We start from the raw sequence: 20,783 nt of genomic DNA, 5'->3' as shown, positions 1-20,783 counted from the left end.
TGTTGCGATCAGGTTTGATCATTATAGAATTATTGATCAACTGGTGGAAATGGCGGGAATATCCAGGAGTTCATGCCAACAGATTTTATCTGAAGTTGAAATGTATTGCAGTGAAACTCGTTCTCATTGTGCTATCTGACGACCACAGAGGCAGTCATTTATGCATATGCAGGGCATTGAAAGAACAGCCAGAAATTGATATGCATTTTGACGCAAAAGTCATCATAGGCAATGAATTGTGGTGTTATGGGTGTGGCCCAGCAGTCTACCACCAGAATAATAATAATAATAATAATAATAATAATAGTATTTCCCCCCCTTTGTAACTGTTCTTCACAACATTGATTGGTTTCTTCTTCATTTAAAGTTGGAAGACTAGAAAATATGATCTGCATTCACACTATTTCATGTTCATCAGCTATCTATTTCTTTGGCTCTGGTTAACATTGAGGAAATGCCTTTCCTCATCAATAATCATAGTTGCAGTTCCATAGAATCCTAGTAAGAAATCCAAAGAGGACTGTTAACCTTAGAAGTCTGTTACTTCTGAAGAAAAATTATTAATTGCTTAATTAAGTAATTATTCAGTACTGTGTATTATTCCGGGCGGGAAGGAGTGCCTGGTCCCCGGCACAAATCCGCCTGGCGGATTTGTGTCGAGGTCCGGGAGAAGTTAAAGACAGTTAGTAGTGACAAAATAAATGCTGGCAGTTGCATCTGCAAAAATTGTCCTGCACAAATAATGAAGTTTGACTTTTTGTTTTATCATAGCATGTTCTTATTGTTGAGTTGAACAGTAAAAGGAAGACCAGTAAGAGAGAGAGAGAGAGAGAGAGAGAGAGAGAGAGAGAGGAGAGGGAAGAAGATACAATAACTTCAGTTCTAATGTTGTTAGTTCCTTTCTTATTCACACTGCCAACATGAATTAATTTATACCATTTTGGTACATCTCTAGATTCTTAATCCACAACCATCATCTTGTTTACTAAATACAGAAGATCAGTGCAACTGTGACTTACCTTCTTCCGACGACGACAAGCTGAAGAAGTAGCACTTGCAAGGTTAAGGTTGGGACATTGGCCACATGACTTTCTCTTACAATGCATGGAGCTACCAATGTGTCAAAGATGTGGAACACAGCTGTTGAAACAAGATATTTTAATTGAATGTGCTTTATGTGATGACCTGAGGGCACACCTGGGTCTATTACAGGACGTGCCCTCTATTTTAACTGATAATTAGGCAGGTGTGGTTTGTGTTCTTAGGTTTTGTGTGATTTCAGTGCTCATTCCTAAAATATTGGGTGTGAAATTTTTAGTGTAGAACGAAGTGACTGCGCCACCCTTTACTTCTGAGTAGTCACCCAGTGACAATAATCTGGTTCCCTTTTAAACAGGTATTTTATACTTGATTTTATCTGGTTGATAAGCTTTCTACCATGGTTTTAATTTTGGTGTAGTTATCAAATTTGTACTTAGTGAAAGCACCCATGGTTTTTTCATATGGGTCATGGTTCGAAAGTAAATGTGATATTTCATATCATGTGATTTCGTTTCCCCTTTCCCTATTCCATTTGCAAATGGTGTGTGGGAAGAACAACTTTGGTAAGGCACCATTTAAGCGCAAAGACTACTTCTTCTCATTACTGTGTTGGGAATGCTCAACTCTTCGGCCATATTAAGCACTTGTAATGGTGAAACATCAAAAATGTTGTTGAAATCAATAATGCAACCCTTTGCCCCATTGCACGCGTGCCCTCCCCTTCTACACCCCTCTGCAGCCCCCTCTAGCCCCTCTCCTCCATCAACTTAAAGTACAGGAGACTCATCAAAACAAATAAACTGGTTTACAATTTTAATATAATCCAGAATGAGATTTTCACTCTGCCAGGAAGTTCCTTATAATACCAGTAATACAATATACAGTATTGTATTGAATGTTAACCAGGGACCTAGAAACGATGGAGAGGCTCTGTCCCACAACCTCATGACAACTACTGCAGTCCACTTCACCCCTCCGCTGCCCCAGCGTTATTGTGTGGTTCGGCCCCCGGTGGACCCCCCAGGGAACGTCTCACACCAGACGAGTGTAACCCCTATGTTTGCATGGTAGAGTAATGGTGGTGTACACGTACGTGGAGAACTTGTTTGCGCAGCAATCGCCGACACAGTGTAGGTGAGGCGGAATAAGGGGAACCAGCCCACATTCGCCGAGGCAGATACAAAACCACCTAAAAACCATCCACAGACTGGCCGGTTCACCAGACCTCGACACACATCCGCCAGGCGGATTCGTGCCGGGGACCAGGCGCTCCTTCCCGCCCGGAATAATACACAGTACTGAATAATTACGTAATTAAGCAGTTAATAATTTTTCTTCAGAAGTAACAGACTTCTAAGATTAACAGTCCTAAGTACTTGCTCTTTCCTGTTCAAATTTTCAGGTTGTCATTTATGAATTCTTCTTGTGAATAGTAACATTTCTGCACTAGTTTCTCGTATAAGGATTTTTTCAGTGTTTCTAAATTTATGCTGAGCAATTCTTCTCCTTTCACTTTGTTGTAAATTTTCATACCCATATAATGTGGAGTTTGAGCATAAAGTTTCAAACGGTGTTAACAAATACAATTTCAGTCTATTTTTCCGTGAAACTTCCTGGCAGATTAAAACTGTGTGCCATACCGAGACTCGAACTCGGGACCTTTGCCTTTCGCGGACAAGTGCTCTACCAACTGAGCTACCCAAGCACGACTCACGCCCCGTCCTCACAGCTTTACTTCCACCAGTATTTTTCCATGCCTCTCGGTCTGCTGCAGTCCTCTGCTAATTGTAGCCTGTGACTTTCTTCAGTTCTTTACCCCAATGATTGGTTGGTGCGCCTTGTGGTCTTGTCTTTCTCTGGGACTTTGATATTGCATTTGTCCATCCTCTGTCATTTCTTTGTGCAATGTGTTCTGCGCATTTCCATTTTAGAACCTGCACCTATTCCACAACATTCCTAACTCCTGTTATTGCTCTGAAGATATCTTCACTTCTTTCCCTATTTTTCATGATGAGACTGAGGAGTGACCTATCCATAGCTCTGTGAGCTGTTTGAATTTTTCTTTTGAAAAACTTATTTAGAATCCAAGTTCCACAGTTGTGTTAGTATGGGAAGAACACACTGTTCAAAGACAACCTTTTTAAAAATGGTTGTTTCTTCCATAATCCCACCAATCTAGCTTGATTCAGCAAAAAATTTCAGGTTCTAAGCCTCCTTGGGTATTAATTAATTATCCCAGATAAACATTTTTCAGGTAGTTATTGTTAAATATTATTTGTCTTGCAGTTGCTCGCGTGTTGCATGTGGTATTTGTTTTGGACAGATTTATATTAAGCTGCACTTTATTGAAACTCTTTGATAAATCCGTTACAGGGGATTGCAGTTGTATCATGTTCTTGTGTAGGACTGCCGTATTGTCTGCATGTTTTAAGTTGGTGAGTCGTCTTCAATTTATTGTAGCTCTCCTTTCTTTCCTATTAATTTTAGACAAGGACTGCTATAAATAGTTTTGAGAGTAGGTCACCCTGCTTTACACCTCTTCCAATGGAAAATTCTCTCATGCGTTTTCCTATACTGGCAGAAGCCATTGAGGTATCACATATGTTATGTAATATGTTTATGTACATTATTCCCACACCTTGTTCGGTCAGTGCTTGTATAACAGCAGTGTGGCTGGCAGAATAAAAAGTCTTTTCAAAGTCCATAAATGCCATGGATAGAGGCATTTCATATTTATTGGCTTTACTAATAATTACTTTATGCAATGTGTGTATGTGGTCACTTATGCCATTACCACTGCGGACTCCTGCTTGTTCTATGGGCTGTGCATTTTCCACATTAGTATTGATGTGATTTGTCAAGACTTTAGTAAAGACGACGTAGATAACAGGGAGTAAACTGATGGGATGGTAATTCTTCAAATTGTGAATACTTCCTTTTTTGTGTAAAAGGATTATCTTTGCTTCATGGCATGGGCAGGTATACTGTTGTTTGTATACAAACAATAAAGATTTTAGCCAGATATTTTTATGTTTCATCACTAGTAAGCTTAAGTGTTTCAGTTGTTAGACCATCATGACTCCCTGATTTGCCATACTGCATTTCATTTATAGCTTTTCTTATTTCTTTGGGAGAATTTCTGGGACTTCATCATTTTCATTTGCATAAGCTAGTGTTAATGGTTCATGCGTTGTTGTTGTTGTTGTTGTTGTTGTTGTTTGTGTGTGTGTGTGTGTGTGTGTGTGTGTGTGTGTGTGTGTGTGTGTGTGTGTGTGTTTTGAAACTTGTTGTATACTTCAGAATTTCTTCCTTATCTGTTGTGTGAACTTCATCACTGTCAATTGCTAGTATTTATTTTTTACCGATCACACACCTTACATCTCCATTTATTCTCTAGTGCTAATTTTGTGGTTTTTTGTCGTATTCTATTGTATTTGCTTTTATTTTCTTCCTTATATACTGACTTAGTTCTTCATATTTTTTCTTGTCAAAAGTAATTTTAATTTTTTATCTCTCATCTCTCTGACAGTAAGGCCCTAGTTTGAGCTTTTAACTTCCTTGCATTTTTAGTAACTTTCATTGAGCCCCCTACTTCTTTTACATATTTCGTTATTGTTTCTACTAGTTTTTCCTCGACTTTTCTAATTCTTCCAAAGAGTCCTCCAGAATTCTTTTTTTTTTCACACTTAATTTATTTGTGTTGATAGTTTCTTTTTTCATTGATATTAGTTTCCTTCTTTCTTGCTGGATGTTCATGTCTACCTTTATTACTGTCAGTCTGGGGCCCCTTTCAGTATTAAATTGGTTTGAAATTGAAACAGCTTTATTATTGTTTTTTTAATTAGTAATAATAAAATTTATTTCATTCAGAGTCTTGTTATTTGGAATTCTCCATGTCCATTTTCTGTTACAGTGTTTCTTAGGAAAGGTGTTCATGATAAATAAATTATTCTTTTCAGCAAACTGAAGAAGCCTTCAACTTTTTCATTTCTTTCATCGATTCCATGGCAACCTACTGAAACATTCCCTTGTTGTTTAACATCAACTTTGCATTTAATATCCCAATCCTCAGTTTAAAGTGAGAGACTTGTGTCTTTTATTGTGTACGTAAATGAAAAATGTTTCTAATTCATCATCATCAGAATGGCTGGAAGTAGGAGCATATAGCTGCATGACTTGGAACTTTTATCTCTGTGATATTTTTACAATAATCAGTGTGATTCTACTTGATGTTCCTTCTATTACTGATACTTAACCAATTATTTTCTTATTTATTAGGGACCTCATTCAGTTTATTGTTAATTCTGGTTCTCCTGAATGGTATGCAATGTATTCTGATTTCAGTGTTGCACATTGTTCCCCTTTATACCATACTGCTCTCAGACCAACAACAGATCATTTGAGTTCCTCCAATTCCTCCTCAGTTTCACTCAGTCTGCGTGCATACACAAGTGATTGCCAGTTGTATGTGAGGATGTACAGAGGTCTGACGTTTCCAGCATTAGCAGGTTTCTGTAAGGGCAACATTAAAGCAGTCACATCCCAAAGATCCAGATTAATCCAGAATTTTTTACATTAGGATTACTCTTCATATACCCCTCCACGGTGGCGGGAATAGAATAGACCCACGGTCATTCCTTGCTGTTGTAAGAGGCGACTAAAAGAAGTCTTACGTGAAGTGAAGCTTTTACATTAATGTCTTGGCCGTATTAGGACACTTGTCAGTTTCAGCTCACTTCACATTCTTTCACCCAACCTTTTTGGCTTAATTACCTATGGTTTGGCCTCCACTTTTCTAAATTCCAGAGAACTGTGGGCTGTTTGGGGAAGGGCACCTTATGTGGTACAGCACAGCGCCATGTGATGTGATCTTCTGCACCTACTATGAGAGCGAGTTTATGTTCTCACCCAAAATCCAGTGCAGTACCCAACACATCATTGGGGAGGGTCATCATGTACCTTCATGGTTGTAGCTCCCTGACAATGCAGGGATTGCGCTATTGATGCCCAAGTTGTAACCTTACCATATATGCTGAAGAGCAAGTACCTACCTAGTCTGGGGCACTGGGACTCCAGGCAGTGGTTACTATGCCAGCTAGCCTTTGTCATGGCTAAGGTGGTGCACGTGGGGGGTGACGTAACTGTGGATAGATAGCAAGCTTTTATACAGAGGCTTACATCATCATGACGTTTCTGTCTTTGGCCGCGCCATGACGTTAGTCAGGTGAAACGAAATGGAGGTGGACAGTTGACCCAGTCCTTGGTATGCTCTAGAACTGACAGAGAATCTTTTTGAGTCATTCCATGTCAACTCACCAAGGCCTCATTGCTCGTCCACCACAGATATCATTGAAATTTTATGTGAACATTCACTCATGTCACCAATGAACATTGGTGAAGTTAAACCCCTTTATGCCGAGTGTCACGAATCCACATAATACCAGTGCTGTGCTAATAACTATTTTTGAGCACCAGTGCCAGTAGTTGCTGATTCTGCATGAAGCTACCAACTCCTCTGACAAGTGCTGCATTGTCATGAGTATTTCAGGTACCTCTAAAACACCACGTTTTGATTTTTATCTTTTATCTAGAAATTTATTCAGGTATTAAGGGCTTAACATTCATTAAGACAATATTGGCTGAGTTAAAGTCACTTGTTTGACTCCATACACGACTTTTCCCAGAGTAAGTGTAAATTTCTGGCGACTTTGAGTTGTATCTTGGACAGTATTTTTGTTGAAAGAACTGAAATTTTGTTATCTTGTAAAACTTCTTGCTTTCTGTTAAGAATAATAATGAAAAGAATTTTACAAACGATTTCAGCCAGAAAATTTTAGGCAAAAACTCCAGAAAAAATCAGTGCAAAAAAATAGTGTTTTGCTTCTTACGTCTGAGCAACTAAAGGTATGATCAATGCGGAACTTCACTTGTAATAACCTTACAACCCAAATATAAAATTTCATTTATGTGCCGCTTTCCAATACTGAATAGATTAAGTATAAATTTGAAGATTTTTGTAAAAAGTTACAAAGTCCAGTATTTTTGACCTGATTTTGCAGAACACTATACTCTTTTTGAAACTGGGCCCATTTGGAAGACCAGTTTTTTAAACTAATGGGCTTAAGTGCAAAAAAGAAGAAAAGGCATAATTGATTATCCTGTTCATGCTAACAATGCTAGATAATGTGAATCAAAATTGGGTGCGAAAATCGCGACACCAAAAAAAAAAAAAAAAAAAAAAAAAAAAAAAAAAAAAAAAAAAAAAAAGTTAGTTTCAGATTGCAGAGTAAATGCATGCTGAAGGTGCAGTGGTTAGTATTGTAATACAAGGATGTGGAATACAAAATTTCATTCACCTACTATTTGCCAACAATGTAAAACTTCTTCGAAAAAATGACAACTTTGTTTATGAAAAGATGAATATAGTGTATATTCAACACTTCTTTTATAAATACCATTTTCTGTTGAAGCTTCAGAACCAGAGTAATTTGAAACAACATATTTTAGCCCCCTCCCCTTACCCTTCCCCCCCCCCCCCCCCCCCCCCAAAAGAACAGTGGGTTTCATTTCCAGCATGGGCTAACAATGTTATATTAATTGAGGGGAAAGTAGCCGGAAAAATTATGCTGCGAATAAAGGCATGATAAACATGAAACTTCAGACACAACAATTTAGTGACAAGGTTTTCCAGCATAAAATACTCATGTACTGCTGTCTAAATTTCCACAAAATCAGTTCACACTTTTGTTCCATAAAAATTACAATAATAGATCATTCAGTTCACTTCTAGAAAATATGTTTTCCATAACTGGGTTCAAACTAATCACAATTGGAAATAACATTTTCAAGCATTCAGAAAATCACATTAGATTTTCCAATGTGCACTAACAATACCCGAAAGTGACTGATGGAATGTGCCATGGCAACAGGCTACATTGCAGCAGCCTGTTGCCTGTGTTTCATTGCATGTGCCATCTAAATGTACTGGGTTGGTCCATGGTGACATTGTCACTACTGGTTCAAGATTATGAATTGGCAACCCCATCATCATAGAAGTCACACCTGATAGCTACACAGTACCAGCCAGTGGTAAGTTTCTTCTTCCAGTTTCCAAGACTGTAATTTGGTTTCCAGTGCCATGTGGTGGTACTTGTCTGCTTACAAAGCCATTTACTGAGGACTGTATATCAGATTCTTAAGACAATAAAAGTATCTCATACAAGTGACAAGCAAAAAGTAATATCTATTTTGATTTTAAACTTCTCAGCATTGCAGTTTACATTCTTCAGAATTTTTGAGCTACTTCTGCAGTTCACTTTCTGCAATTTGATACTGTCGGTCACTTGACGATATCGAAGAAACAGTGAACGTTGAAATGAGGTGTTTGGGTATGCAGTCTGTCTTTGGACCAATAAAATGAATGAACTGGGCCTTTGGGCTGCGTGAATTATTTCAGTGCATCATTTTGTTCCGTTGATTTGTCAGTAATGTTGCTGATCCACAATTCATTATTGTACACTCAGGCAGTGTAATGCCCATGTAACAGCTCCGTTAATTTTAGACTTAGCGTGGCTGTGCTAGGTACTCTATCAACAAAATTTACTGAGGACTGTTTCTATTGGGAACCATGTGCTCAATGATAGCAATATTATTATTGTAAATTAGAAAATGGGCAGCATCAGTCATAGGAGATTTGAAATCATTTATTGCAGCAAATCAATTTCAGGCACTGTGTGACCATCTTCAGTGCTAATATTAAAGTGTTGAAGACTTGTATTATAAAAACACATATTACAACTTCAGTTGGCTGTCACTACAGACGAACATAGCAGCTAACATACAAATTTCGCCAGAAGGTACAAAATGCAGTGAGTCACAGCACAGAGAAGGTAATTTGTGCACATGAGGGTGTGTTGTGCCCACAGAGTGAAAGTAGCCATTAGCTACAAAACTATGCATTAGGAACACACAGAAGGACCGCTACAGTGTTCTGTGAGGCAGGAATGATGGCCCAAAAAATATTGTGTGTCTAAGAGCTCTCAAATAGAAAAGACCAGCAGAAAGTCCCGAAGAAACTTAAACAAAGACATCATGGAACATGAGGCTTGTGCGGGGGTGTTGGAAGGATTCACACAGCAGGAATGAAATGCAAAAGGAGTAAGGGGTGAGGGAGGGCAAAGAAAGGATCTAAATCGCGGGAAATGAAATGAGGAAGAAGAGGAAGGCAAAACATGAAGGGGAATGAGGAAAACAACATGTAGTGCAAAATACCCAGATTAGGAGGAGGGCAAGAGGGTTGGTGTCAACCTCATAAGGAGATGCCGTCAACAGCTGCGTAATTTTGGCAGAGACATCAAGCAGCGGGGTCAGCAGTGGGTTTGGCTGTAGGAGGGCAACCTTTGGGCAGGACAGGGTGGCAGCTGGGTCCACTTGCTGTGATGCCAGACAACTACACAGGGATGCTGACCATACCCTCAACGCAAAATTTTGTCCGAGGCAGTGCCATCCTCGGGAAGGTGCAAGATATGGCTGCAACATGTGGAGCAGCATCTGGTGCAGCCAGATGACGATGTTGCCTGGCTGACGGATGAGACTGGATGCTCCTACGACATAACTTTTCCTCATCACAAAGTTTTATGTTGCACCACCCTTGTTAGGAAGGCCACTCGTGCCTGCATAATTAAGGCAAAGATGCGGGGCAGGAGTACCCATGTTGGGCATGGCTGGAGGAGTGCAGCGGCTGGGTGGCAGATGAGTCCTGGTGCTGTCGGAACGGATCATTATCCTTGTTGCCAACTTGTGGCCTGGACTGTGCCGCCCTCGGAAGTAAAACCGGCCATGGCAAAGACATGAACTGGCAGGGCAGCATTGGATATGGCTGTGGGGGGGGGGGGGGGGGGGGGGGGGGGGGGGGGGGGGGGGGGGAGTGCAGTAGCAAGGGAAGACAACAGTGGCAATTGACTGCTGTTGTTGCAGCATGTACACTTTAATCATTGCTAACTTTTATGTCCCTTGTGTATGAATGCAAACAGTTGATGATACCCAGGTGGTAGTATTTACGTTCACTTTTACTAGCACAACACACGAAAGCAAAGTTCAGTATAAGGCATAGAGAGAGTAACGCACTTGAAAGATTGTCCTGATTTGATATTAACATGACAAAATCAAAGTCCATGGTTATGTTGGTCACAGTGGTCCATACTAGGCACAAGTACATGGTTTATTCCACAGAAGCAATATCAGTTTAATGGCACTGAGTCCCAGGAAGGCCGGTGTAGGAAGAGGTGAAGGCTCTGAGAGGGATGGCTAGTGGCTCGCTGTGACTGATGCGAAGTGTCATCCCTGGTGGCTGCTGGAGCGACGTTGGGGTGGTGTAGATGTGGTCCTTGGGGCTGGACTCAAGAGCTCTGACTGTGGACTGCAGAACAAGGCCAATGTTAAACCTGGAGAGTGAGAATATGCTTCTTGCTTGCAATTGAGCTGCAGGCAGAAGGATATCGCAGATTGGTCAGCGAACACGTGTTTTGTGGATACAACATAGGCCATGCTATTACAGTGTTGCTGTCACCAATGTGCCCGCTGCTTGTGTGCAAGGCTGGTGCCTCTGGTGCACCTGCTGGAGATTAGCGTATCAACATGCATGTTATTGTGAGTCTACAGTAATGTTCCCAAAACACGTAGAGTACTTGCGATGCTCTGCACGTGACTCATTCCGGAGGATTGCCTGCAGCACTGCAGCAGAGTAGCTGCTGGTTGTGGGCATCATACCGCAAGCAGAAGAGGCTGGTGAAAGGCCAGGTATAATAGAAACCTCATAGGGACAAGAAGGATAAATCAAAAATTAAACCAAATTCTACTTTTCCAAGCAATCCCCCCCCCCCCCCCCCCCCCCCCCCCCCCCCCCCCCCCCCCCCCCCCCCCCCCCCCCCCAATCCTCTGAGTTCAAGCCTATGAATACCAATGAAGAACTGCACATTCAGGTGGAGCAAAACTTGGCAGCAAAGTAATTTGTACTTCCGTTTTCCTTCACTGCTTTATCAGAGCCCAATCTAATGTTTCTTCAATGTAACTGTAACAGCTCCGATCACCATCAGGCCAAACTCCATCAAAAAGTGACTATTTACACTGCAGTTTGCATGGCGTTTCAGCAGACATGGTTCTCAGAAACTAGATTCCCTATTATTAAAAATTACAAATACTACTGTACAAATAGTAATAATGTTAAGACATCAGACCTGCACACTCATTTCATCTGACACAGTTAGCAGGTGCCACCAACCACTGCATTATAAGCCATGATTGTTCATGTCTACATGTCAGTTAGGGTAATAGTATGTAATATCTGTGTACCCCCTCCCCAGACAAATCTATACCATATCATGCGAGCTGGTGGAACAACTGCCTCCACCCTTCCTCCTACTGGGGACCTTCAGTGCTGACAATCGTCTGCAGCAGCCAAACCATATCTAGCAGCGGCCAAGTAATAGAGCAGTTAATTTCAGAATTGGAAGTCTGCCTCTGTAACACAGGCATTGCGTCACATTTCAACACGGACCATGGAACATACTCACCCATACATATTACAATCTGCAAACTAACACTTTACTCTTAACCCTGTGGTCTGTCCATGGTAACCTCTGTGGCAGTGATCACTGGCTTATCGCTCTCTCTTTCTCCACCCGTCAACCAGTGGAACATGCACCATGTTGGTGTCTTCAGAAAGCCAACTGGCAAGCTTTTGCCTCTAAAGCAATTTTTGAAACCAGTCAAGAGAAGAATATTCAAGGAGTGGTACAAAATGCTATGAAAGGAAATCCAGAAATACAGAATCAATCTGAAACCCCTTGTCAATAGCACTCAACACTTCATGCGAATAAAGGGCTAGTTGTGTTTCACAAGAACAATTTTTTCGAAACCCATGTTGACTGTGTGTCAATAGACCGTTTTCTTCGAGGTAATTCATAATATTCGAACACAATATATATTCCAGAATCCTGCTTCATATCGACATTAATGATATGGGCCTGTAATTAAGTGGATTACTCCTTCTACCTTTCTTGAATATTGGTGTGGCCTGTGCAACTTTCCAGTCTTTCGGTATGGATCTTTCATCAAGCAAACGGTAGTATATTATTGTTAAGTATGGAGCTAATGCATTAGCATACTCTGAAAGGAACCTAATTAGTATACAGTCTGAACCAGAAAACTTGCTTTTGTTAAGTGATTTAAGTTGCTTCACTACTCCAAGGATACTTACTTCTATGTTACTCATGTTGGCAGCTGTTCTTGATTCGAATTCTGGAATATTTATCCTTTCGGAACACCATTAGGTTCTTAGCAAAAATTTTGGCTAAACTTATCTCCATCTTTAGCCAGCTCTCAGAGCCTATAACAATTTGAGCATCAGTGCTTTCTATTAGCGTTTTGAGTTCTGGTACTTTCCCAACACAGATACGACAATTTACAACTGTTATACCAGTGGTTCCTGTATCTATGTTCTTCCTGTGTTTCGCCTACACCCTTTGTGACTGAAGCCCTTCTTGTGTTTTCCCGAAACCCTCTAGCCTACCAAATCGCCCAGTCCATGCTACACAGCCCCTGCTACCTGTGTAGCCACCTCCTGAGTATAGTGGACACCTGACTCCGCAATCGGTCCTGTTGACTATGCTGCAAATAGTCAGCTCTGCTTTCATCTTGCAAGCAAGATTGGCAGCCTTTACCACTTCTGTTAGCCGCTCAAAACCAGAGAGAATCTCTTCTGGTCCAAAGTGACACACATCATTGGTACCGACGTGAGCAACCACCTGCAGTTAGCTGCACCCTGTGCTCTTCATGGCATCTGGGAGTACCTGTTCCACATCTGGAATGACTCCATCCAGTATGCACACGAAGTGCACATTGGTTTTCTTTCCCTTCTTGGCAGCCATGTCCCTAAGGGGCCCCATAACGCACTTAATGTTGGAGCTCCCAACTATCAATAATCCCACCCTCTGTGATTGTCTGGATCTTGCAGGCTGAGAAGTTTCCTCTGAAACAGGACAGATGACATCATCTGTCTCACTGACAGTGTCAGCCACAGAGAGCACCTGGAACCTGTTTGTCAGACAAACCCGGGGAGACCTTATGTGCAGCTGCCTGGGAAGTCTTTCGCCACCTGCTACGCCCCATGGCAACACCCGACTTGACCACAGGTGAGGGGTCAATATCAGTGCGAGCAGTAACTGAGCTGGCCAACGGTGAGTGCTGATCAGAGGACTCAGACATGCTGTACATCCATTGGATCCCCACGGCCGGCCCTCAACAGTGGTGCCCATCCACTACAGCCTCAAGCTTGTAACTGAAGCCATCACAGCCTGAAGCTGGGAGCGAAGTGTCACCAACTCAGCTCGCATCTGCACACAACAATTGCAGTCTGTGTCCATACTAAATATCGCGGAAAACTAATCTGTGCAGATAAATGGAATATTGGCACGTGCTGCGCAACTCTACTGTAGACCCTGATGAAAAATCAGGAACTGTGTTTAACAAATTAGATTCATACGCAGAGATTGTAGAACCTAACTACCGAAGCGCTCAGGTGAAACTAAATAATTCGCCCCGATTAGGAACTGGTAATATGTCACAAAATCGGTTTACTTCGCCCCGATTAGGAACTGGTAATATGTCACAAAATCGGTTTACTTCGCCCTGATTAGGAACTGGTAATATGTCACAAAATCGGTTTACTTTCTGTTGCTGACAAAACTGCGAGAACTGTGAGAACTGTGGCTGTTAGATATTAAATTAACATGCAGAAACACAAGAAACTAAACTATTAAAGCACACAGACGATATTATTAAATTCGCTCCTGGTTAGGAACTCATAAAAGTCATAAAATCGTTTACTTCCCTGTTGCTGCTTGGGTCTTGGCTGTCTGCTGCTGTGTTTTTGGAATCAATCCTGGTTGATATGGAGGAGGTCATTCAGTTCAAGATCCTTAAATTTGTTTGTGCTTGGAATATGTTCTAAGATACTGCAACAAATCTATGTCAAAGATATTGGATGGTAGTTTTGTGGATCATTTCTACTACTCTTCTTGTAGACGGGTGTTACCTGTGCTTTCTTCCATATATTGGGCACAGTTTTTTGTTTCAGGGATCTATGATAGAGTGCAGGTAGAAGAGGAGCTAACTCAGGTGCAAATTCAAAATATAATCTGATAGGGATTCTATTGGTCCCTGGAGCTTTGTTCAAATTTAACAATTTCAGCTGTTTCTCAACACCACTGACACTAATACTTATTTCACTCATCTTTCAGTGGTATGAGGATTAAATTGGGACAGTTCTCATGGGTTTTCTTGTGTAAAGGAACATTTGAAAACAGAGTTAAGCAGTTCACCTTTTGCTTTGCACCCCTCAGTCACAGTTCCCGTCTCATTCGCTAGGGACTGCGCACTAACTTTGGTGCCACTAATAGCCTTTACATAAAACTAGAATTTCTTTGGGTCTTGTGAAAGATCATTTGACAATCTTCTGCCACAGTAGTCACTGAAGACGACACGTGTCGCCCTTTTGACAGCCAATTGCATTTTATTCAGAATCTCTCTCTGTCTACAGTCCTACGTTTTTCTGTATCTATTACACAGTAGTATCTGTTCCTTTAAAAGTTTATTTACTGTGACTGTATACCATAGAGGGTTCTTCCCATTATTAACTGTTCTATTGGATACATATCTGTCTAGTTCACAGTCAACTATTCTTTTAAACTTGAGCCATATTTCCTATAAACTCTTCTGCCCTGTGTTGAAAGTTTCAGATTTGTTGTTGAGATATGACACTGCTGATTTTTTATCTAATATATATATATATATATATATATATATATATATATATATATATTTATTTAAAAAGAAAGATGATGAGACTTACCAAACAAAAGCGCTGGCAGGTCGATAGACAAACAGACAAACACAAACATACACACAAAATCTAGCTTTCGCAACCAATGGTTGCCTCGTCAGGAAAGAGGGAAGGAGAGGGAAAGACAAAAGGATTTGGGTTTTAAGGGAGAGGGTAAGGAGTCATCCCAATCCCGGGAGCGGAAAGACTTACCTTAGGGGGAAAAAAGGAGGGAAAAAAGGACAGGTATACACTCGCACACACACACATATCCATCCTCATATACACAGACACAAGCAGACATTTATATATATATATATATAATGAGGAAGCATCTAGTAAATGTTCCACAGGATGTCTCTATCACACCCACCGCTAACAAAACTGTAATTTTACCAATTGATTGTTGAATGATTAATGTCTCCACCAATGATTACAGTATATTTGGAGAACTTACATACAAGCCAACTGATATTTTCCTTAGTTTTCAATTGCATCAGGATTTGAGTCTGGTGGATGACTTGAGGGCCCAGTTATCATTTTATGCCCACCCCTGATGCTGAGTCATGCCCAAACAATCTCACATGCTGCTTCAATTTCTATCTTGGTGAATTTGAGTTTCTTGTGTACAACCACAAATATACCACCTCCATTGCCCATTAGCCTATCTTTTTGATGTTGTTGTTGTGGTCTTCAGTCCTGAGATTGATTTGATGCAGCTCTCCATGCTACTCTATCCTGTGCAAGCTTCATCATCTCCCAGTACCTACTGCAGCCTACATCCTTCTGAATCTGCTTAGTTTATTCATCTCTTGGTCTCCCTCTATGATTTTTACCCTCCACGCTGCCCTCCAGTACCAAATTGGTAATCCCTTGATGCCTCAGAACATGTCCTACCAACCGATCCCTTCTTCTAGTCAAGTTGTGCCACAAACTCCTCTTCTGCCCAATTATATTCAATACCTCCTCATTAGTTATGCGATCTACCCATCTAATCTTCAGCATTCTTCTGTAGCACCACATTTCGAAAGCTTCTATTCTCTTCTTGTGTAAAGTATTTATTGTCCATGTTTCACTTCCATACAAGGCTACACTCCATACAAATACTTTCAGAAATGACTTCCTGACACTTAAATCTATACTCAATGTTAACAAATTTCTCTTCTTCAGAAACGCTTTCCTTGCCATTACTGCCTATTGTAACAATGTTGATAGCAAGATTACCATGGTTGCACATTACTTTAAAATAAGGCCCATGTAAATCCACGTTGTGGTTATCTGGTCTGTACACAGCACATGTTGCAACAGTAGAAGCACAGGGTGACACAGTTAAAAGTAGCCCACCTCCCCTTTGAACTCAAATGCAGTCATTTTTTGATCTCTGAAATAGAGTAAACGACGACAACAGTGGGCAGTTTAATGCAGTAATCAATTGCTGGCATTCTTCTGTCAGCATTTAACTTAATTTCATCAGTGAAGTTGGACGTTTCTCTTTGAAGTCTGCAAAATGACATTCTCAATAGAAGAAAGAGTTGAAATTGTGGAAACATCTGAGAACAGGTTCAATTAAGGGAACTTGCAAAATTTTTGGCATCAAGTATCCAGATAGAGGACTACCAGCAGAGAGAGCTGTGTCTGTATAAAAATTGGTGCATCTACAGATCTGTGCAAAACGTAAAATGACAAATAATTCCTTCAGTTCACACACCATAAGATGTTGCAGACATTCACTGAAGAATTATTCAAAGCCCAAAGAAGCATACACATAAACTGGCCCAACAGGTGCATGTAAGTAGGAGGACTAGGAAGTTGCCAGTGGATATTGAAAATTCTTAATTTGAAGCCATATTTTGCGGTGGTTGTGTAGCGATCGTGGGAGGATAACAGTCAAATTACTGTATGTAGCTTTTGAATGACATCAGCGATGTTTTGTTAGACTCATTCCATGACATCATGAGTGATAAAGCATGGTTTCATCTTTCCAGTCATGTGAATTCACAGAATGTGAGGTACTGGGCAACAGAGAACCATAACATTGTGTTGTGTCAGCAACCACTCCGTGATGAAAAAAATCAGCATTTGATGTGATGTAACAGGAATGGGCATCATTGGACCGATATTTTTTTTTACACTACCCTGAAGATGGTTGCATAAATGGAAATTTTTGATACATGTTGTGCTCAGCTCACACAGAATATGAAAGATAATACTGCTTCTTCCAGCAAGATGGGGCAACAAGCCACATAAGTAAGATATCCCTGGTATGAGTCCATGATGGCTTCACTGAGAAACGAACTGTCGGCAAACATTTATGGCCACGAAGTTTACCAGATCTAACAACATGTGACATTTTCCTGTGTGGACACTTGAAGAGCAAGGTCTGTGAAACAAATCCACACACTATACGTAAACTGAAAGACAACATCAGCCATAAAATTTCTTCCATCGATATCCGAACATTAAGACAGGTATATCTTAATATGCCTAAGCATGCACAGCATTTCCTGCAGTCTTCCATACACAATTCATTTCTCAATAACAGCTTAAGCATTTTATGTTGAAATATTGTCTGAAACTTTGAAGGTGTGAAATAGAACAGACAATTCCAGTATTTATGTCTTTCCACAGTTTCTGATGTAAAAAAGCACTAACATTGTGCAGAGACTAGTAGGAGCATTCCTATTTTTCCCCCTTCTCTAGTCAGTCAAATTTTGTTTACCTGTACTATCAGCTAATAAGTAAACTTTTCAACTGTTGCAGCAACAGGCATTGCCCGCTCTGTTTCACCAGGACAAGGTTTAAGGACAGCCCCTTTTTCTGCAACTACAACATCTGATGCAAGATCTGCACCACCATCAGGAAACTGGATGGCCACGACTGCTGAACAACTTGTGACACAGGCAAGTTTTATTTATGTTTCATATGTTTTATCTACATTACTTTGGTTAAGTATTACCAATTTTCTAAAAATGGTATATTCCTTTCAGTACACACTCTAAGCATGGCAGATTTAAATAATAATGATAGGCTTCTCTGAAAATTACTCAGAGATCCATTCCTGAAGGACAATATAATAATTATATGTGCTACAGGACAAGATCATTTTAATGATAGTTGAGGTGACAGGTAGTTAATCATTGTAGGAGTATATGATAACAAATTCAGACCAAATGAAGCACACGTCACCATAAAGCATGCTCGGTCACATCAATACACAGTGTACCCCTTCTGACAACAATGCAGGCTTGCATGATCATCGGGTGTGAAATAGCATCCTGTGGTAGATTTTCCCAAGGACCTTGTGCCTTCAGTAGTGATTCTTGCAACCCTGGAGAATGAGAGTAGGTTCTTGCTTCATGATGTGTTCAATTGGCGAAAGGTCTGGTGATTTTGCAAGCCCAGACAGTTGTTGTATGCCACGAAGAACTCATTGTGTTGCAGCAGCCTTAAGTGGACATGTGTTGTGCTGCTGGAAAAGCACACCATCTTCTTGCCACAGAAATGACAGTAGCATGGGGATAATGGCCTGTGCAATGTAGAAGCCTTAAATGTGATCACGAATTGTAACAGATGGTCTCAAACACCATGAAGCCTGGGATGGGACCTGTGTGTCTTGGGTGAATGTGCTTTGTAATAGGCTGCTCAACAGGTCTACGCCACATACGTATATTTCCATCACTCCCATACAAACAGAACCTACTCTCATCACTGAAGACAACAGAGTGCCATTCCACTTCCCAGTCACCTCTTTCATGACACCATAGCTGCTATACTTGATGTTGTTGTGGTATCAACCTCGCCAGAAGCGTACGTGATCCTAATCCCTCTGCTAACAGGCAGTTCCCAGTTGCCTCTGATGACATAGAATGTGCAACATGTGCCCAGATTTTGTCCTGGGGTAATGATTGAACAGCCACTGCCACTCACACAATGTGTCATCTTGACTTGTGTATGTAGTACATCAGGGCTTAACAACTGGCTGGTTTTGAGCGAGAGTACTCGCGTCTGCTCAGGCACGTGCTCGCGAGCAGGTGCAAGGTCGCGGAGTAGGGAGGGAGGGGAAATGCGTGCGCACGTTTGAATGTGATCTCGCGTTCTTAGCAGATTTAACTAGCCATCTGAATGCTTTGAACATTTTACTACAAGGTAAAGATCTGCTAATTACTCATTTCATAGATCAAATACAAGCTTTTAAAATGAAATTGACACTTTGGGTGAGTCAGCTGGAAACAGGAAACCTAGCGCATTTTCCTAAATTATCATCCATGCAAGATGTTCACAAAGACTGTGAACGTTATTCACATAGTTTAGTTGATCAGCGCTTTCAAGATCTGACAGCACTAGACAGTGATTTTGATCTGTTCTCTCCATATTCAGCGAATATTTAAGAGATTCGTCCTGAGCTGCAACAAGAAATTATTGACCTGCAGTGTGACAGAGAATACAGAGACAAATTTCAGAACAAGAAAAACATTTTGGAATTCTACAGACACTTCCCTCAGGATAGATTTCCTCGTTTGCACAAACTGGCAGCTACAATAATATCAATGTTCGGTTCCACGTATGTTTGTGAACAACTGTTCTCTGCAATGAAATGTAACAAGACGCGCCTGAGAAACACATTGTCTGATCGAAATTTAAACTGCACTCTGCACCTAAAATGCACAAGAACAATTACTCCGAACATAGACGCAATTGTAAAGGGCAAAAAGTACAAGATAACCGAGAATCCCACACTTCAGTGACACCTTTTATTGTGTAACAGTTCACAAATTAATGCGAATGTAGAGGCATACACTAAGCTAATAAAATTATGTGGCACGTGTACATTCTCCTTTATTTGTTTCATTTGTCGCAGTAATAATTCGTGAGCGATATCCCTGCAGGTGGCCGCGGATTTACATTGACTGGCGGCATCTGTTGTGTGCCCCACGTGACTTTCCCCACTCTCCGCTCTGGTCCGGTAGTGGGGGTAGCGTGCTCGCGCTGCTCCGTGCTCGCGCCTTGCTGCTCACAGCTTGCTCTGTGAGCACGTATGTTGTGAAGCCCTGTAATACATAGACATCGAGAACCTGGTCAACAGGTGTGGGAATGTTCCACAGGCCACTGTTGAAAGCAGCATCACACAACCGATACAATGTGGCCAGCATGTGCAGCAATCCATCAGTAAAAGGGTCCCTGTTCAAATGACTGAAGCTGTTCAGTACGCGTACGTACTCCCCTGTGAGACACGGTTGTACCCTAGAATTAATGTTGTAAACACTGTCTGCTTCTAAACTCAACACAGTTACTGCCAGCAGAGTCAAAACAGAAGATGCACAGACAGGCCTGTCGAGTGCCATCTGATCGCCGGTGGCCGTGACAAATGTCACACTACAACCTCTCAGTACATACATATCATACTCTGGTGCCACTGAACACAGCCCTTGAGTGTGTTGCATTTTTTTCTCTCTGTGTATAAAAAAGCTGCAAGCTGGAATGGCTATTGAATTGAAGTAGTTTTGGGGAATCATTTGAATCAGGGATTACCATCAGCTGCATACAACACTAAAATGAGGTGTAAATTTGCTGTGCTTGCTTTGTTTGCTGTTGCCATGTGTCTTTTAAAAAGGCTGGAGAGTTGCTAGTTATTTGCCTGTTCACATTACAATCACATCTATGTCCTACAGGAAGAATGAATAGGTTGACAAAAGTTGATTGGGTAAGTAAATTGCTTGTCCATATTTTCAATGTGTCATTGATGTATTGTCATGTGCTGCAGCCTTTTGCGTCTAATTGCTGGTTTGGCATTTCCCATATATGTTGTACTTATTTCCTGCAATTAGTCATTGGAGGTCACACTATCAGTCGGTCTAATATTTTA

The 20,783-nt window shown here is 41.0% G+C and overlaps 1 protein-coding gene across 15 annotated transcripts in view; it reads left to right on the top strand.

Annotated features, from left to right (window-relative positions):
- The window catches only part of LOC126184959 (CTTNBP2 N-terminal-like protein), a 230,048-nt gene that overhangs the window by 138,522 nt on the left and 70,743 nt on the right, over positions 1-20,783 (top strand). For all 15 annotated transcript variants that reach the window (XM_049927640.1, XM_049927646.1, XM_049927647.1 and 12 more), the window contains one exon: positions 17,681-17,820. In XM_049927640.1, coding sequence (XP_049783597.1) covers positions 17,681-17,820 — 140 coding nt within the window. The remainder of the gene's footprint in view (positions 1-17,680; positions 17,821-20,783) is intronic.

The sequence above is a fragment of the Schistocerca cancellata genome, chromosome 4, assembly GCF_023864275.1.
Source record: "Schistocerca cancellata isolate TAMUIC-IGC-003103 chromosome 4, iqSchCanc2.1, whole genome shotgun sequence".
NCBI lineage: Eukaryota > Metazoa > Arthropoda > Insecta > Orthoptera > Acrididae > Schistocerca > Schistocerca cancellata.
This window is presented reverse-complemented; position numbering and strand designations above follow the sequence as displayed.